Raw genomic sequence first — 16,984 nt, forward strand, 5'->3', positions numbered from 1 at the left:
ATATAGGGTGATTAAAACTATGTTGGTGATATCAAATTTCGCCCGGAGGAAATTTCAGAAAGAGTTGATTGATGGTATTGAAAAAATAATCAGAATGTCGAAACACCAAAAAAAAAAAATTCGCTGATTTGTAACGTGGTTTTAAAATAAATTTATACTGTTCAGAACCAACGAATTATACATATATCAACTCCAGTGTTAACAAGCATTCCAAGGAAACGCATTTGGCCTAAATGGTTTTGCAAATTATCTCGCCACTTCTGATAGGAACCATCTGTTAACCATATATTAAGTTATACAGAATGTCTCTTATTTTTTTCTCCATTCACGTATCGTCTCGGTTTACCTAATTTTTGTCTTATATTGATGTAATTGTGAAGAATTGTTAGTTACTATTGTATTCGTTAAAATTTATTATTCCTGATGTGAACCAACGTCTTACTTGAGCGATTCCATATTTATTTCCAAAATTGAGGGATATCTTTATTTTTCTCTCTACTTTAATACTTTCACACCAACCTCTGAATCTCCCCAAAAGTAAGAAGACCCTTACCATCATAGCCGTCGCAATGGGTTTTTTTTAATTAATAAAATATTATTATTGTTTTTGAATACTTTACTTTATGTATTGGAATATAGTTTTCGAACGTTGACATATTGAATATACAGTTTTGTAAACGTTTCTGTGATAAACACTGCGCTAGAAATGCAGTTGTATATTGGGAATTTTCTTTTATAGGACTTTTTCTTATACTGAAACTTGTCAATAACAATTTAATTGTGCCCTCTTGCAAAATGTACCTAATTATCATTTTTCCCCAGGTATATACTATAAAGGGCGTGAAATATTCACCTGTCAACATCATTCCTTTCTTAAAATACCCCAAAAGAATTGTTTTAACCGATTAGTGAACATATTTGGAAATTTGAACTTGATGCAATAAATTTCTTAGAAAATAAATGTTGGATTCATTTACTAAGGTTTGATAAAATAAAATAATAAATTGTTCTAAAATGTGTCTACGGCTATGGTGGCCAGGGGAGGGATTGATTTATTACTCTACACTCTTTTCGAATGGGATATAACTAATTCTAAAACAAAAGACAGAACCGAACAGAAATAAATATAATTAAATATATCTTTTGTATACAATAGGATTAGTATTTAAGAGAGCACATACACGCATAGTGTGTCATCCAACAAGTACAGTAATCATATTATTGAAACCACTTTATTTATTTATATTTGTTGTATGTCATCGTTGAGCTATGTAATCAATTGTGCATCAATGATTCCTTCTCTTTCTCAGAAAACATTCCAAATAACCAATTTCAGTTTGTATATCATTATTACTTTGACCTTGACCACCACCAAATCCTCTCAATGGAAAATTCGAGATCATTTCGTGTCTTTCAATAAACTTATGGGATGAGTAGACTCAATCAATTATTTCACCATTTAATTTTATAAATATACATTTTTCAAAGTCAAAAAGTTGCGTTTTGGGTAGGACCACCCTTTATTAAATTAACTCGTCTTCTCGAAGACATCGTCATTGTCGCCTTCGAGTGCAATTCTGTGTGAAATTATCAAACGATAACTCATTGTGATGAGGCTAAGAGGGTCTGCATTTGATGTGAATTTGAATCCTAACATGCATTATACGGTACAGTTGATATCTTGACGTAATGAATTAAGACATCCTCGTGTTTTTGACTGATAAAATGATTGATGTAAATCGAAAACAGTCGCGACGTTCCGTATTGAGATTTTCTTATTAACTAATTAAATTTTCGGAGCTGGAAGAAATTATATACGCCTCATATTCTTGATATTGATTGATTTATATTTTATTTACAGATGAACCTTTCACTATCTTCGCTCCTCAGAATTCAGCAACAAAACGAGCTGAAAAACTGCTTCAGCAACCGGAACTCATCAAGAAACTGTTACTGGATCACGTAGTTCTAGGTTCTCTCATTGATCTCACGAATATAACTTCCGATACAACTTTAACAACGTTATCAGGAAAAAGTGTTACCGTTAGAATATTTAAGGAACACGACCTCAAAGCTAACGATGCTAACGTAGTAGAAAGAAGAGTTGTAGTACCAAATGGTAAGTTGTATGAAAATAATAATAATAACAACCGAAACTTCAACGAACCGTCTGTGGAAGATCTTTACCAATAATCAATTTAATATCGTTATTATTATATTTTATTATATATTTGTCCGCCACTGTCTTAGTAAGTGGCCGATGTAACCAATAAATAAAAATAAAACAAAATACACCAAAGCAATTTACTTTTTTGAAGCCTTTCAAACGGCACTACTACCTAATAACAAAAACGCGATATTCAATTAACTTTTTTCCTTCTTCTGCAGGTTTGTTAGTAATCTTAGACGGTTACTTGTTCGCTGAAGAACAGGAAACAAAACAAAATAACGCTTCGGCGCTTCCAACGGCCCAAGAAAAACTGATGGACGTTTCGGCAACTTTCTCTTCGACTTCGAACGAAAATAGCAAGAATCAATCGAACGCCACATTCGTGGAAAACATTATGGAAGTGCTGTCGTTTCTCAAGAGTGGCGTTAGGGTTTTTCAGCACTTCTTATCGCGATCTAACGTTTCTAACTTACTACAACAAGGTACGTAATTGAAATGCGATCTGATTTATTTTATTTATCGACTCCCGAATGGATTTTCGTACTTTATTTAGGATCTAGAATACTTTATTCTACAGACTAATTCAATACCATATTTATTAGACTAAAAAAAGATTTTTTCACGTTTCCTACGAATCTTCTATAACTAGAAAACTCACTAAGTCAATCTTGGAATTGGAATTAATAAATTGCTTCTTGTACCTTGTGTTTCTTTAGCTTGACGAATAAACAAAAATAGTGCATGGCCAAATCGGATGAATGGGGTGGATGCTCAATTACGTTGTACATTATTTTCAAAAATTTTGTGTAATATAAACACCAACTCGCGAGTGACTGTATTGTAACTTTAAAAAATGGATTTATAACTTTCTTTACCAACTTTTGCATTTTTGCTATTATTGGTAAATCTTCTTGAATAGATATAATATAGACCTTTACTTTTATATCTTATATTGAGGGATTTGAGCTCTAGAACTTTACAATTTACCCCAAAATAATGCGTGAAGTTGAATTTTAGTTAATAAGATACCAAATTAGCTTTGAATACAAAAGAACCGGCAAAAAATAGAGATTTACTCAACTCAGATTTCATCCAGTTCACTAAAAACGTTTCTAGGGAGCTCCTCCAAACACAGCTTGGTTTTTAAGTCTTCAAAATTGATATTTGCACACAACTAAATCTGAGAATTCTACCAGATTAAAAGTTAGTTTTCAAAATTCTTGTACCAGTTTGAAGGTGATTTAAATTTCTAATAAACGCGAATACAAAAGTTTTTTATCTACCTAGCAGGGAAATAATTAAAATACTAATACTTTTAATGGAAATCCAAAAGGAAAATCATGAAAGCATATGTGGTTTCCAATGAGGAACCATTTTCTCCATATGAAGATGATTATGTTGCGGATTCAACACCCAATGCTTGCTTCAATGGGACTTTTTAAATAAACATGTCATTTTCCCAATGTTTCCAAGAGTAACTGAAGAAGAAGGCTTACCAGCATCATCGCTCTTCTTCCAAATTCGCTATACCAATGAAAAGCAGCTGTTCGTGAAGGACTTTCACCACCAAATGCGCATTGCCGCCATTGTAAACTTTGCTGTGTTATTTATTTATTATTAATTACTAAAATTATTCTTATTTAAATGAATAAAGAAAAGTTATCATTATAAGCAGCTGACTTGTATAACAAAATAACTATTTCAAAGCTGGCAGTTGTATAGTTGTATTTCAAAATGCGGCGTTGCCAGCGTTCCTTCCTCTAGTTTCATGGCAACTTAAAAGATAGAGAGTAGCCCTCGTATAATTATATTTTTTTTCGATATTATTCACGAATAATATAAATGAATAACTATTCATAAAAAATCGTCTTGAAAGTAAAAGAAACTTTCACAGCCCTCAAAATTTTGAAAGTTTCTCGAAGCTCATCCACGCAATATAATCCAGAAGGCTTTATATCTTTCCAACACACTTTATCGCCGGAAACAGGTTGGAAAGTTCTTTGAGAATAGACTCTAAACATAAACCATGAAATAAACTTAAAGGGCTAGTAGGTAGATGGTAGAGTCGATTTTTACTAACAGCACGTTCGCGAGAAACATTATGGAAGCGATTTTATTTCTCGTCGACGACATCAACACTTCTTATCGAGATCTAACGGTTTCAAATAGGTACATCGAAACCGCTAACTGAAATTTAATCAGATTTTTATTTAAACAGTTCACTGAGGTTTACTTTTTGTACCTAATTTACAGGGTAGGTCATTTACAACAGAAGAGAATGTCATTTTTTTGTCTATTCTTATCCTATGATATAAATCTTGCCACGAATTTTGTGGTTGATGATTTATGACTTGTTGTTGTCAAATCTCAGCAATTTGCTTTCAATCAACATCGCCATTTAAACTAGCTCACTAACTCAAACGGAAATGTCAAAAATTTCTACATTGACGCCATTCTTACAGCAGTATACCAAGGATGTTACTTTCTGGAACAACCCCAAAACTGTACGAAAAGCTTTTTCCTAGAACCGAATACTCTAGAAGAATTATTTTCATATTTTATATCAAGCTTTTCACGGTTCTTTTCAACGAGGACTCTGCAGCGAAGTCTAACTTGAGATTGGCACATTCAAAAGTGACTGAAAAATTGATTGTAAATAGTTCCTCGTCTCCTTTTATTCTACGGTTGATACGTCAACGCTTTCTTCGGTCTTCTCTTCGGGCTCCATCCTCATCACATGTCGAGAGTAGTTGTTTAGTCTGTATTCTTTGTGAAATCGTGTATTTCGACCTGCTCTTCGTCCTATATCTTCATTCCGTATTTGCCCTGCTCTGGATATCTTTCCAGTCCATTTCCACAGCCTCTATAATTTTTTCCTAGCCAGCACTCATATCCATACGTTACAATAGGTTCCAAAGCAATGAGTTTAGAAATTGTGTAGCTTTTTTGACTTGTTGCACTTTATTTATATTCAAACCTCATTTTGCATATTCGCCGATCAACTTTGTTTAGCATTCATCCTCTATCTCAATTCCCATTCCCGCAATTTTAGTTCTCCAATTACTCAGGGCTTCTGGAATGTATATTTTAAATAATATTGGTGACAAACTGCACCTTTCTATCTATCTCCAAACTTGACTACACCTTTCGACTTTTTGTATATGTTCTGCCGAGCACCGTTTTGTAGGCCGTTTCGAGATCAACAAATACGAGGTGTGTGAGTGAATTTCTAGCTTTACGTAAATCATCCTTCGAATTCGTACGGCTTTAATAGAGGTAACCAAAAAAATCCATTTCAGCTTGAAAATAACAACGCAAATTCAGGAAATGCAATAAAAAGCGTTCCTTAAAACGACAAAGCTACATTTTCTCAAGATAGATCTCTTATAATTATCTTTTTGTTCTCGACTTTAACTTTTTTTAGCGTCGCTTTTTTTTATAACCTAATTTCTCGACGGCTAAAAGAATAGCAGATAAAAAACAATTTGTACGTTTTAACGCGATATTAATTTGCCCTTGTAGGACCAGAAAGAGCGAGATAATTTTAGTGTAATGGATATTAATTAAGATAAAAAGGACTTAAGTTGATGAGATAACCAGAATAGAATTATTTTATCTCCAAATACATTACCGAGATCAGTTATTTGATTATATAACTTTTCGGTATTAATTGCGTAAATATTTGGATCTATCCTTTCATATAATTCGAATTTGTATTTGCATCGACATTTCCTTACTAATTCTATTAATTATATCCGTTTAATCGTCCAAGAATGAAGACAATGTTGATGAATTCCCGGAAGTTTAGGTGCTTGTCAAAGTTCTCTGGAATCCTTTATGATAACTTTAATAATCAAAGATTCCTTTCCTAGATTGTTTGTTATAACCTAACCTACTTCGAAGATGAATGTAATCTAACGAACAGAGCTGGAAAAATGAACAAACTTCAAAACAAAAATAACAAAATATCCTCTTGGATCATCATCCATATTTAGCTTGAGTGTGGACTAACCTCTTATCGCCTCCCGGTCGTTTCGTTCCGTGTAGGTTTTTCGGGCACGAGTCAAAGAAAGTGGCGGCATGAATAAATAGATCAAATAGAGAGTGTGGACGCTTCGGCTCACCTCTAGGAGGCGCCTTGCAAGACTCTAGATCTGACACGATGAATTTAAATTCGAGATACGTAATGTGGAAATAAAATTAAGTGGTTAGACTGATTTTATTCCAGTTGAATTATAATTGAATGTTAAAGATACTGGGATAGTTTTTAGCTGGTTGTTTACAATGTTTTTTAACGTCACAAAGAATTTAAAATTTAAAGACTCACGACAGATGAATAATAATATCGAGAAGCCACAAAAACGGTTTCGAAGATCAAAAATTTAATGATAAAATTACGAATTCTTCTTCATATATAGTTTAATATGAATGGATTCTTTTACGGTTTCTTCCAAGAACTGGCTGAAATGCGCCGTTCCATTCTCTGATACTGATATTTAAAAATCCAACTTTTTAATTTTTACTTCCGCAAAAGGTTTTTTGAAACTAATTTCGTACAAATCTTTCTCATCATCAATACATTAATACTCAAATTTGGGTGGCGTTCTGAACGTAGCAACATTTCTCTCAAAATTTTCATCGATTTTTGCTTTTCGTTGCATGATTCTTCTTCCGTTCACTCTCGTTCTTTTGAAAATGCCCCAAGCCAACGAAATACCTCGTGGAATGGCTACGATTTTGCAAAAGCTTTTGTTTTTCTGTTCCCGAATCTGAAGCAACATCTGATAGCACCCTAACAAGTTTAAACTCGTACCATCGTATGTCTACATGTAGTCGTGGACTCCCAATTTGGTAAATAAAATTTTAAATAAGCGCCAAAAAATTATTATCTGCATAATCCGAAAAATGTAGTCGAAAATATCATAATTATATTATTTTAAAGCTCGGATCGGAATCAAGGCGTTCGCAAATAAGCATGTCGCGGTTTTTGTAATTACGCCTATTGTTTTTTTTTGTTAGTTAGTTGAATGTGAAAAAAGCGAATCAAAGACAAATTCATGACTATCCTGCAGTTTTATGTGATTATTGGAAAAACGATGAGACGAAAACGGAAAACGACGTTCGGGAAGAAGTAAAGCAATAACAAGAGTAGCTGGTAGGAAATCCGTCGAAGCTGAGGCAATTTCATTACTGAAAATTACTTGTAGAGCACGAGACAAACAATCTTTTTTTATTATCACTTGAGCGAACCGGCGACATCTTGTTAATTCTACCAAAAAAAAAAAGATGAACGTATTTTAATTCGAATAGCTTGTTCCGAGAATTTCGTAAAGTGACATTTTGTTAAATTACTTTTTTTTTTCAAGTGCTTTGAACGATAAAATTTAGAATTGAGTTTGAATAAGTCACTAACAAGAGTATATAATGAGAAATAACCAATAAAACAAGCGTAACATCAAGAAACATTTATTAATTACTTAATCTAGAAAATTGATTTGAATTATTGCTTTGGAGTAATTTCTCTACACCTAATAACATAAAAAGCGGGAATTTACTTTGTAATTTGAAAACTTATCGCCGTAGATTGAAATATTTCAATTCAAATATGTTTGTACCTACTCACACTTTGATAAGGACAGTTTTGGTTTGAAAAAATACATTGCGTACACTCCTTATTTCTAATTCGAGACCCGAAGGACTATATTCTGATTTGATATGTTCTGAATAAATATTTTGAATGTCCTAAGCAAAATTTTCTATCTAACCCACAGATCTTTATTATCGCTTTCAAAATACGATTCTTTTCGAGCCAATACAAGCATGTTTCCAAATTTTTGTAAGCTTGGGCTGGAAGGGTATTCAGCTGGCTGTCTTCTTCAAAGCAGATTGAAGAGTTTCGAAAAAATCTAAATCTAGCAAATACGGTGGCTGAGCCAAAAAAATCATACACAACCAGCTGAAATATGACAATCCATTATCGTAATGGGAAACCCGTTAATTTTCTACCCACAAATTCTATCGTATACAATGAATTACGTCACGTAGATGCTTCAGAACGTTGTTAGGTATCTCTTTTGAGATCTCATCTTGACGTTGTTTTTGCAAAAGATTCGGGTCTTTTGGTTTGAGCCTAGCAAGCTTCAAATCCAAAACATTAACCAAAATATGTTGGTTCGATCCATAAGAAACATCTTCATACAATCTTCCTTTAATGCTTTGTGTCATTCAATTGTGAAAATATTTCTTTTAATAGCATGAGACCTGGTGATCATCTTCGACACCCAACAACTGATTGTATTAATTTCAATGTATCGTTTCAGAGGAAGAATACACGGTTTTTATACCAACCGATCACGCCTTTCAGCGGTGGCATCCAATCGACTGGGGTTTCTATCCCTTCAGTGTTCCGGAATTTACCGAAAGCGTTATTGTTAACCACTTCGTAAAGGGAAGATTGAAACAGGATTTGATAAAAGATGGGGAAATCGTGAAAACTATAGGTGGAAAGGAGATTGTTTTTAGGAAAACTCGTAGGTATTTTTTATATTGAAAGATTTCTGTTGGGAATAAATAATATCAAAAAAGTATTTGTGATTTTTTGGTTTTAGCAAATTTAACAGTGAACGGTGCTATGTTAGTTAAAGGAGACACGCCAGTAGCCAGAGGTAACATTATGTTTATAGGTGAAGTCTTGTTCGTTACCGAATCGATAGTTTCCAAACTACATCAACAACACAAAGACAAAGAAACGCCGCCATTATTGGCATTCCCATGGTTCGGAGCACAATTTTTATCTCACGCTTTTTTAGCGTTGGAAAGGGACAAAAGATTTACGCATATCACCAGATTTTTGAATCTTGCTGATTTAGCGCCGCACGTGTCCGGAACCGGTTACACGTTTTTCGTTCCAACGGATATCGCATTCGAGAAAATAGGATTGGATAGGATGCCAGATAATTATTTATCGACTGGAGACGGTTTGCAAATATTACTCAATCATTTCGTCAAAGGAAGATTGTACGACAGAGATTTGACAGATGGGGTTCGGCTGGAATCTTTGGGAAACAAAACCATCACAGTCAAAAGGACAAAAGGTAAAAGTTTATTCCATTTTTGCTAAAATCAAGACTTTTTAAATGGAAATAATCCATTACCATAAATATTTCTACCAAAAATATCCGTGATTGAGAGATTTTAAACATGTTTTGATTGTCATCATGTTGCCTACTTCGAAATTTGATAATTTTGATATTGGTATTATAAGAAGTCTTCTAGTCCTGGTTAGCAATTTTCTTTTTCCTATCCTGGTTTGGAAAAAACACCCTTTTCTTCTCCTGGTCCTGGTTTGCAAAGGATGTCCTTTCATTCTTCTGTTTCCTCTTTTATTGCGATATTTCAAATAGAACACCCTGTATATTAATACAATTTTGAAATCTATGTGAAATTTTAGTATATTTTGTCTAAAAACGTTTTTCGAAAAATGCATACTTTTTGAGTTATTAATTTTTTTGTAAAAAATTTGACCTTTCCAGACACTTTAAATTATTTTTTTACGAGGACACCCCCAAAGATATGAAAATGGTTTCTGTTAGGTTGCTTTTAACAAGGTCAGACGTATTTGAATCTATGTTGAGAAATTTTTTATTTTATACCGGGTGTGTATAAAAAGTGTTCAAAGTTTAAATAAAATTTAGACCACAACTGCATCTCTAAAAAGTTACAGAAAACATTTAATAATATCTGGTTAACGGTAATGCTTAGGTATACATGAATTTGCCTTATTTTTCACCCCTGAATGCAATAAAATAGAAAAAACCGGGTGGTTCTATTTAAGAAAATAAAGAAATTTGATATTTATGAAGTTAAACTTTGAAAACTTTTTATACACGCCCTGTATGAAATTTTTCAACATAGATTCAAATACGTCTGACCTTATTAAAAGCAACCGAACAGAAACCATTTTTACAACTTTAAGGGTATCCTCGTAAAAATATTATTTATAAAAGTCTGCAACGATCAAATTTTTTATAAAAAAATTAATAACTCAAAAAGGATGCATTCTTCGAAAAAAGTGTTTAGACAAAAGTATACTAAAATTTCACGTAGATTTCAAAAATGTATTAATACACAGGGTGTTCAGAAACGTAGGAATGATTTTACCATAAGTATTTCGCCATTTATACAGATAATTTTAACTCGTCGTGGGGCAACCTGTATATATAGAAATCCGGTTTTGAACACATGAAATGTTGATATATTTTTTTCTTTTTTTAGAAGAAGTATACGTGAACGAAGCAAAAATAGTGGAAAGTGAAGTTTTCGTCTACAACTTAGGAACGATGTATTATATAGACACGGTATTGTTTATGACAATTAACACGCTTCCTCAAACTAGTACTTCGACAGAATCAACATCAACCCGAGCTGCCGCTTGGACCACACCGGCGTTTGTTGAGAAAATTCCAGAAGAAATAGCCGAAGAAACTGGTTCCATGCCGGATGTATTATTCGCCGATGGATTTAATAACGATAATGAAACTGAGATCGCAAGTACTACCCTTGATAGTACCAGTACAGTAAAATAATGTTGTGTATAGGTTGCTGAACTATTTTTATTAGTAAATTCGTTTAATTTGTTCCAAAAAAAATGCTTTTATTTAATAAAATATTGACTAAAATCGTTGGTTTTCAGAAAAATAACCAAACTGTATTAGTTTTTTGTGAATAAGTAGTGGGGATGCGCTGTGTATCATTATTAATATTTTAAATAACTTTTTTGGTTCGTTATTTGAATAGGTTTGTAGTAACGTCAAGTTTGAGGTCTCTAAAAACATGAATAAAAAATTATTCATTCATTTTTGAAATGACTTAAGCTATAAATTTATTTTTTTTCCAATTTTCTAACGTTCTTCATAATATTTGATATTCGATTTCAATTATTATAGACTAGACCATTTTTGTAGCTTGTGGATAATGTCAAACGCTTTCTCTACATCCAAAAAACAGCATATTTTTACTGTCTGACTGTAAGGATGTGATCTTGAACACCTTCACAATAAGTACTCTGTAATTCTTTTAGTTGAAGAATCTTTCCAAAAAATTTGAACACTGAACTTAATATCGTAATACTCTTATAGCTTGGACAATCTGTATTATCTACTTTCTTATGTAAAGGTAATAAATCCCATTTAATCTTTATTCTATATCAGATATGAAATCTAGTAAATGGAAAAGTTTATTTCTTATTTCTTTGGTGTAATTTCATCATGACCTACGGATTTTCTTTTCCAAATTAGTAAGTATATTTCCTCCGATTGTTAGGCTGCATTTTTTAGGTTTCTGTATTGAGTCCAAGTGGAGATTTAGAGAAGTACTTCCTAGGCTACAGTCCCAGGGTCTTTATAAAAGAAGAGCCATTACAATAAATACTTTTTTAGACATTTATTACAAAACTTGTGTGAAAAAAAATGTTTATTTTATTTGGACACCACTCCTTTTTTGTTCCAAGGTCTCCAGATCTCTACTTGACACTACTTTTCGTCATTCCCCTATCTCAACTTTACGTTTTGGTTTTTTCTTTATTCTCAGCTAAAAAATTTATCTTTATACCACATAGCTTTTATTAATATAAGTATTTTGATTTTATACCAATAAATATACAGTATAATCATTGGCAGGGCTGCTGAGATACTTTTTGTACCCCGGGGTAGAATTTGGTCCCGATTTCATCCCTGTGGAAAAATCTACAAAATCGGGAATTGAAATTCTTGAACTGGCACAATGTTTCATATTTCCAAAGTTCATGTAGAAATTCGTGGAATGAGCTAAGCTTTAATCTAGACTAATAGGACTTACAGGACAAACAAAAAATGCAATATAATCTAAAATAAATAACACACAATATTTGTTACACAGCTACATTCGAAATAAGTAATTTTTGCTACATAAAACCATTTAATTTATAACTTATAAACATTTTGGTAAGTAAAATGTTTAATTGAACTATTAATTTGACTATCAGTTATAGTACTTGTAAACGAAATATTTGAACTATTTTTAAACTAATTAGTCATTCAAAAAATAAAAATAAACATAAGATAAAACAATCTTAAACCTCGAACCATTACAAATTAATATATGTTTAATAATTAACAAGCTTTTCCATCAAAAGTTTCAAATTAAAACTTTGTCTTTCTATCCTTTATTCTAGCAGAATCGTTAATGATGTTGAATGATAATTCTTCAGCTGTTCCATGTTTAACGCTGAGAAACCTCAAATGATTTTTAATCAATGATAATTGGCTCGTTCACATCAATGGTGAATGAAATGTGTCCTCTAACAAAAAGTTTGGTCTTCCATTAGATCCTCCATGCTAAGATATGACTCTCAACACTCAATTTCGCCATTATTAAATCAATGAGGCCTGAAGAAATGTATGAATAAAAAAAATTAGGTCTTCAAATGAATTCAAATTCTTTTAAATTGAAAGATAACTACGGAAATGAAATCATTCAAACTTTCTCACTACTTCTAAAAATCTGCTTTTTCAAATTACTCACATATTTTTTGTTGTAATGAAATAATTTGAGAAACGTTTAAAATAATCAACATAATAAAAATTATTTCGTTATAATGATTGATGTACGGTGTATTATAAGTAAATTTATTTTATCATTAAAATAGTGTAACCGACAAAGTAATCAACTATATTTTAAATAATAAAAAAACAATATCTAAATAACATGAATATAATATATATTATGTACATATGATGATACTTCAGTTATTCTAGTTACGTATTATTAATTTTAGAATTAATTATTTATATTTAGAAGAAGAAAAAAACAATGACTGATGAATGTTTAGAACAATTTGCAAATATTTTGTAAATCGGTTTATATTTCTATATAAAAATTAATGTTTGTTATCATAGTTAATAGATTAAATCGGTGGGAGTTCGTAAATGGACAAACAGGTACATTTGTACTATATTTATAAGTGAAATTTTCTTTTGTAAACTGTCATTGAAAATAAATGTGAATCCTGATTCACAGTATTTCTTCTTGCTGTTCAATGTATATCAATTTTTTTATTTCAATTGATGCGTTTACCGCAAAACCACTTTTCTTAAGGCGCCTCTGGAGATTCACCATCACCAGCTTATTTATCAATATTTTTTATTAAAAATTTTGTCTGACATACTTTAAAAGTTGTACAATAATATGTAATCAAATTTAATAACATTGTATTACTCATGTCGCCGCAAAAAAATCACGAAAATATGCTTTTTTTCCATTTTTAAAACCTTACTCAAAATTATAACATGTTTAACTTACCTGAATTTTCATTGACAATTTTCCACTTTAGATAAATGTTGTGTAATTCTATTATATAATAATAAATGTTTATAATACTTTAGGATGAAGATATATATATTCCCAATACTCTAGTACAAAAATTTTCATTCTCGCTTATTTTTTTAATAACATTTTCTTCTAACCTTACGTTTCATCAAGTCTACTTTGTACATTTTATATTTGAATTATTTAATAAAGTTCTTAAAAGTAAACTGTCGTTATTTATTTCATTAGTTCTATGTTTCCAGGAAAGGAGACCAAACGAAACATTTATTTTTTCATTAATATGGTTGAGTTAATATTAAAGACATGTATACAGACACTCTTTGTATTTCTTCTTCTTCGTCTTCTTCTTTTACTTCTTGGAGATCTGTCGATCTGTTAATTCTGAAGCTGCCTCTACATCTTTTCCTGAGAGGTGGATTGCCAACTATCTTTTCACCTTTTAAGTGGTCTCCCGGGAGGCCTTGACCCGGGCGAGTTGTTTTCTAGGACTATTCTCGGAAATCTGTTCTCGTCCATCCGTCTTACATGGTTATATTTCTTCAAATAGTACAATTCAACTCACAAGGCGCTCTCTATCTTTAATATTAACTCTATGGGTCAGCGGCACCATCTTGGCATCATTACAAATTACAAACATTCCAGTCTAGTAAAGATTTAAGCATATTAGGAAAGCTTCTCCCACGCGGCTTTTTATTTATGGTATTTTATGGTGCCATTGATTTCAACCTATAACGATACCAGTCCGCGTTTCGCCCGGAGTGTTCACCTGCTGTTCACGCACTGATCATTGTTTTGGTTTACTATTTTTGTTTGATAAATACACTTTAATCACGAGTAAGGATGTAGGTTTTGCGGTCAAAGATAATATAAAATCTCCGGAAATTTAACGAAAATTACTCAAGCAATTGCGGTGGTGGCGCCTCAAAACAAGTATTACTGATGAGAATGTAAGTGCTGTATAGAAAATCATTTTAAGATAGCGACTCGGTACTTTACACGATATGGTTGAAAAATTGGATATCAGCGTGGATAAATCATTCATGAACGGCACACAATTTCAGCCAGATGGTACCAAATCTCAGGTTTGAGCAGAACTTAACACGCTTAAACGCATTTTCTGCAGCGGTATAAAGAGAAAGGAGAAACCCAACGATATTGGAAAGGTGTTTTGGGAAATGATTTTCTCACTCTTTTCTCTTCTTGTTAAGGGTTAGCTATGGTGGCTACAGAAATATACACCCTTGTCTTCCCGTTTGTTTGGTGTGTGCCTTAGATAAACCCTTTCTAACCAACCTTTAGATGAAAAGATGGATTGACTCTGTTTTTAAATCTTTTCTGGACTCTAAAACCCGGGGTTCTCATGTTTTTACTGATTAACAAACTTTACAGATGACAACCCTCAACTTAATACTGATTTTACACCCACCCTGAGGCTTAATACCAAATCCCATAATTGTAACTTAAACAATGTTTTCCATATATATTTTTCACCTTGTATATTAAACTATTAGTAGAAAAAAAGTCACATAATTCAAAATCTGTTTATTCACTTATGTTATTGAAAAAAAATTTGACACATTTTTCTAAGAAAAAAATTTTTTTCTATGGATACGACAATTAGACATTCACAGCCAAATAATATTTAGTCTTATGAAACGGCAAAATTATTGACCACCTAATTGACCTGCAGAAAATTCAGTTAAAGGATTTTTGTGATCTTGTGGCATCGGTCTTGCCTCGTATGTACAAATTGTCACACCGTGATGATGTGCTTCGAAATATTCCCCTTTTAGACCTATGTAGTAAATTTTGGTTGAACTCGCTCCAAAATTACTAGGAAAATGTAACGTTAGATGATTTACGTTATTAAAAGTCACAACCCTATAAAAAAACAATTTATTAATATTACATTTAAAAAAAAAACATCTACTACTAAGTTTTAACTTATTTTAAACGAAAAATTATTGTATTACATTCCATACATCGTACTTACTTTGTTACATATTCGGCGATTCCATTGGTATCGTGAACCAATTCGAATTCTTGATCAGCTGTACAACTAGTATCATCAAAAGTCATAGATGGACGATTCTTGAACCTGCGCAAATAATTTATAAAAAAAGCTATATTATATTATAAGTAAACCTAACTTACAGTCTCATTTTAGAAGGATGTGTATCTGAATCTTCTCCTATAACTTTTATAGCTTTTAATTTAATGTTTCCGACAAATGGAATATTGAACAATAATTCTTCATCTGCGTCTGATTCTACGAACTGTTATTTCAATTCATTAATTTATTAATTTCATAACAATAAGAAAGCAATATTATATTTAAAATTATATGTAACTGTCAAAAATACAAATGTTTACCATTTCGAAGTTTAATCGTTCTTCCCATGGTTTAAATACGGTTTTTCCAGATCCTTCAGTAGTTTCATTTAAACATTCCAAATTTTCTTTATCTATTTTATTATATAAACTGTAATGAATTCCGATTTCATCCGATTCAAGATGATGAGATGAATCTCCACAACACTTACCGTGCGGCGCCATGATTTGTTTATTAATGTTAATGTAAACTTCACTAATAGAACAATGTAATTTCGTCTTCTTTTTTTAATAACTTTTCATAGAAAAAGCTATTATTTGCCAAGGACTTTTTCACACAGCACAGGACGGTCTACTTAATCAAATCTGTCAGACTGTCTTCTAGCGTCAGAAGTTGCATGACATTACCTCTCATTATTACGTAAATAAAATGTGAGTAGGTTTTTAAGTTTGAAAGAAATTGTAAGCACAACTTGAGAAACGAACCTTAAAAATTAAAACGGATCTACTCAAAAGAAACAAAGACATTAATTGTACTTAATATGACCTTGGCTCTTGACAATATAATCAAGGTGAAAGCTTTCATATAATGGCTACACGCTTGCTGTAATTTATGACGTCACAAAACTATATTGTGTGAGATTAATGAAAGCAGATCGCCCTATGAGTTGTGTCATAGTCCTCGGTTATTTGCTACAATAAGAATTAAATTAACTAAATCATCATGACTTTTTCCTACCATCGGTTACGATTAATGATAAGATTGACAAAAAAATTTAATATTTTCAGTCAAAGCGATGTTAATATTAAAACAAAAAATTGTATTTTGTGTTGCCTACCCACTAGTGAAAAAATTGTCAGAGTAACAAATTTTGAATTAACATACTGAAAACTTTTATTACAACTGAAAATTCTTAGAAAAAATATTTTTTAATGGTCGTATTGATACCCAACTTAAACATTCATACGAAAAATTCGTTTTTCAACAAATAACTATTATAAATTAGTTGTGAGTGTGATTTTTTTATACTGAGACAATTCTAGTTTTTGAGAATAAATGACAATGATTAACGTTACATTTTGGATGATAACGTGTATATAGTTACTTCTTGAGTGGAC

General features: G+C 31.8%; 2 protein-coding genes across 2 annotated transcripts in view; one reads left to right on the top strand and one right to left on the bottom strand.

Annotated features, from left to right (window-relative positions):
* LOC130441599 (transforming growth factor-beta-induced protein ig-h3) overlaps nucleotides 1-13,740 on the top strand; it is a 57,028-nt gene extending 43,288 nt beyond the window's left edge. The window contains exons 2-6 of the mRNA XM_056775346.1: nucleotides 1,862-2,119; nucleotides 2,389-2,652; nucleotides 8,491-8,700; nucleotides 8,779-9,264; nucleotides 10,445-13,740. Of these exons, the coding sequence (XP_056631324.1) occupies nucleotides 1,862-2,119; nucleotides 2,389-2,652; nucleotides 8,491-8,700; nucleotides 8,779-9,264; nucleotides 10,445-10,755 (1,529 nt within the window). The 3' untranslated portion in view covers nucleotides 10,756-13,740. The remainder of the gene's footprint in view (nucleotides 1-1,861; nucleotides 2,120-2,388; nucleotides 2,653-8,490; nucleotides 8,701-8,778; nucleotides 9,265-10,444) is intronic.
* A 1,321-nt stretch (nucleotides 13,741-15,061) lies between these two features.
* Nucleotides 15,062-16,198, bottom strand: LOC130441600 (PITH domain-containing protein GA19395). The gene is made up of 4 exons (XM_056775348.1): nucleotides 15,908-16,198; nucleotides 15,689-15,810; nucleotides 15,528-15,632; nucleotides 15,062-15,415 (listed from the first exon to the last, which is right to left on the bottom strand). The coding sequence occupies exons 1-4, from the start codon at nucleotides 16,088-16,090 to the stop codon at nucleotides 15,199-15,201; spliced, it is 627 nt and encodes a 208-aa protein (XP_056631326.1). The 5' UTR covers nucleotides 16,091-16,198; the 3' UTR covers nucleotides 15,062-15,198.
* Nucleotides 16,199-16,984: the final 786 nt, after the last annotated feature.

Source organism: Diorhabda sublineata, chromosome 3 (assembly GCF_026230105.1).
Source record: "Diorhabda sublineata isolate icDioSubl1.1 chromosome 3, icDioSubl1.1, whole genome shotgun sequence".
Classification (NCBI taxonomy): domain Eukaryota; kingdom Metazoa; phylum Arthropoda; class Insecta; order Coleoptera; family Chrysomelidae; genus Diorhabda; species Diorhabda sublineata.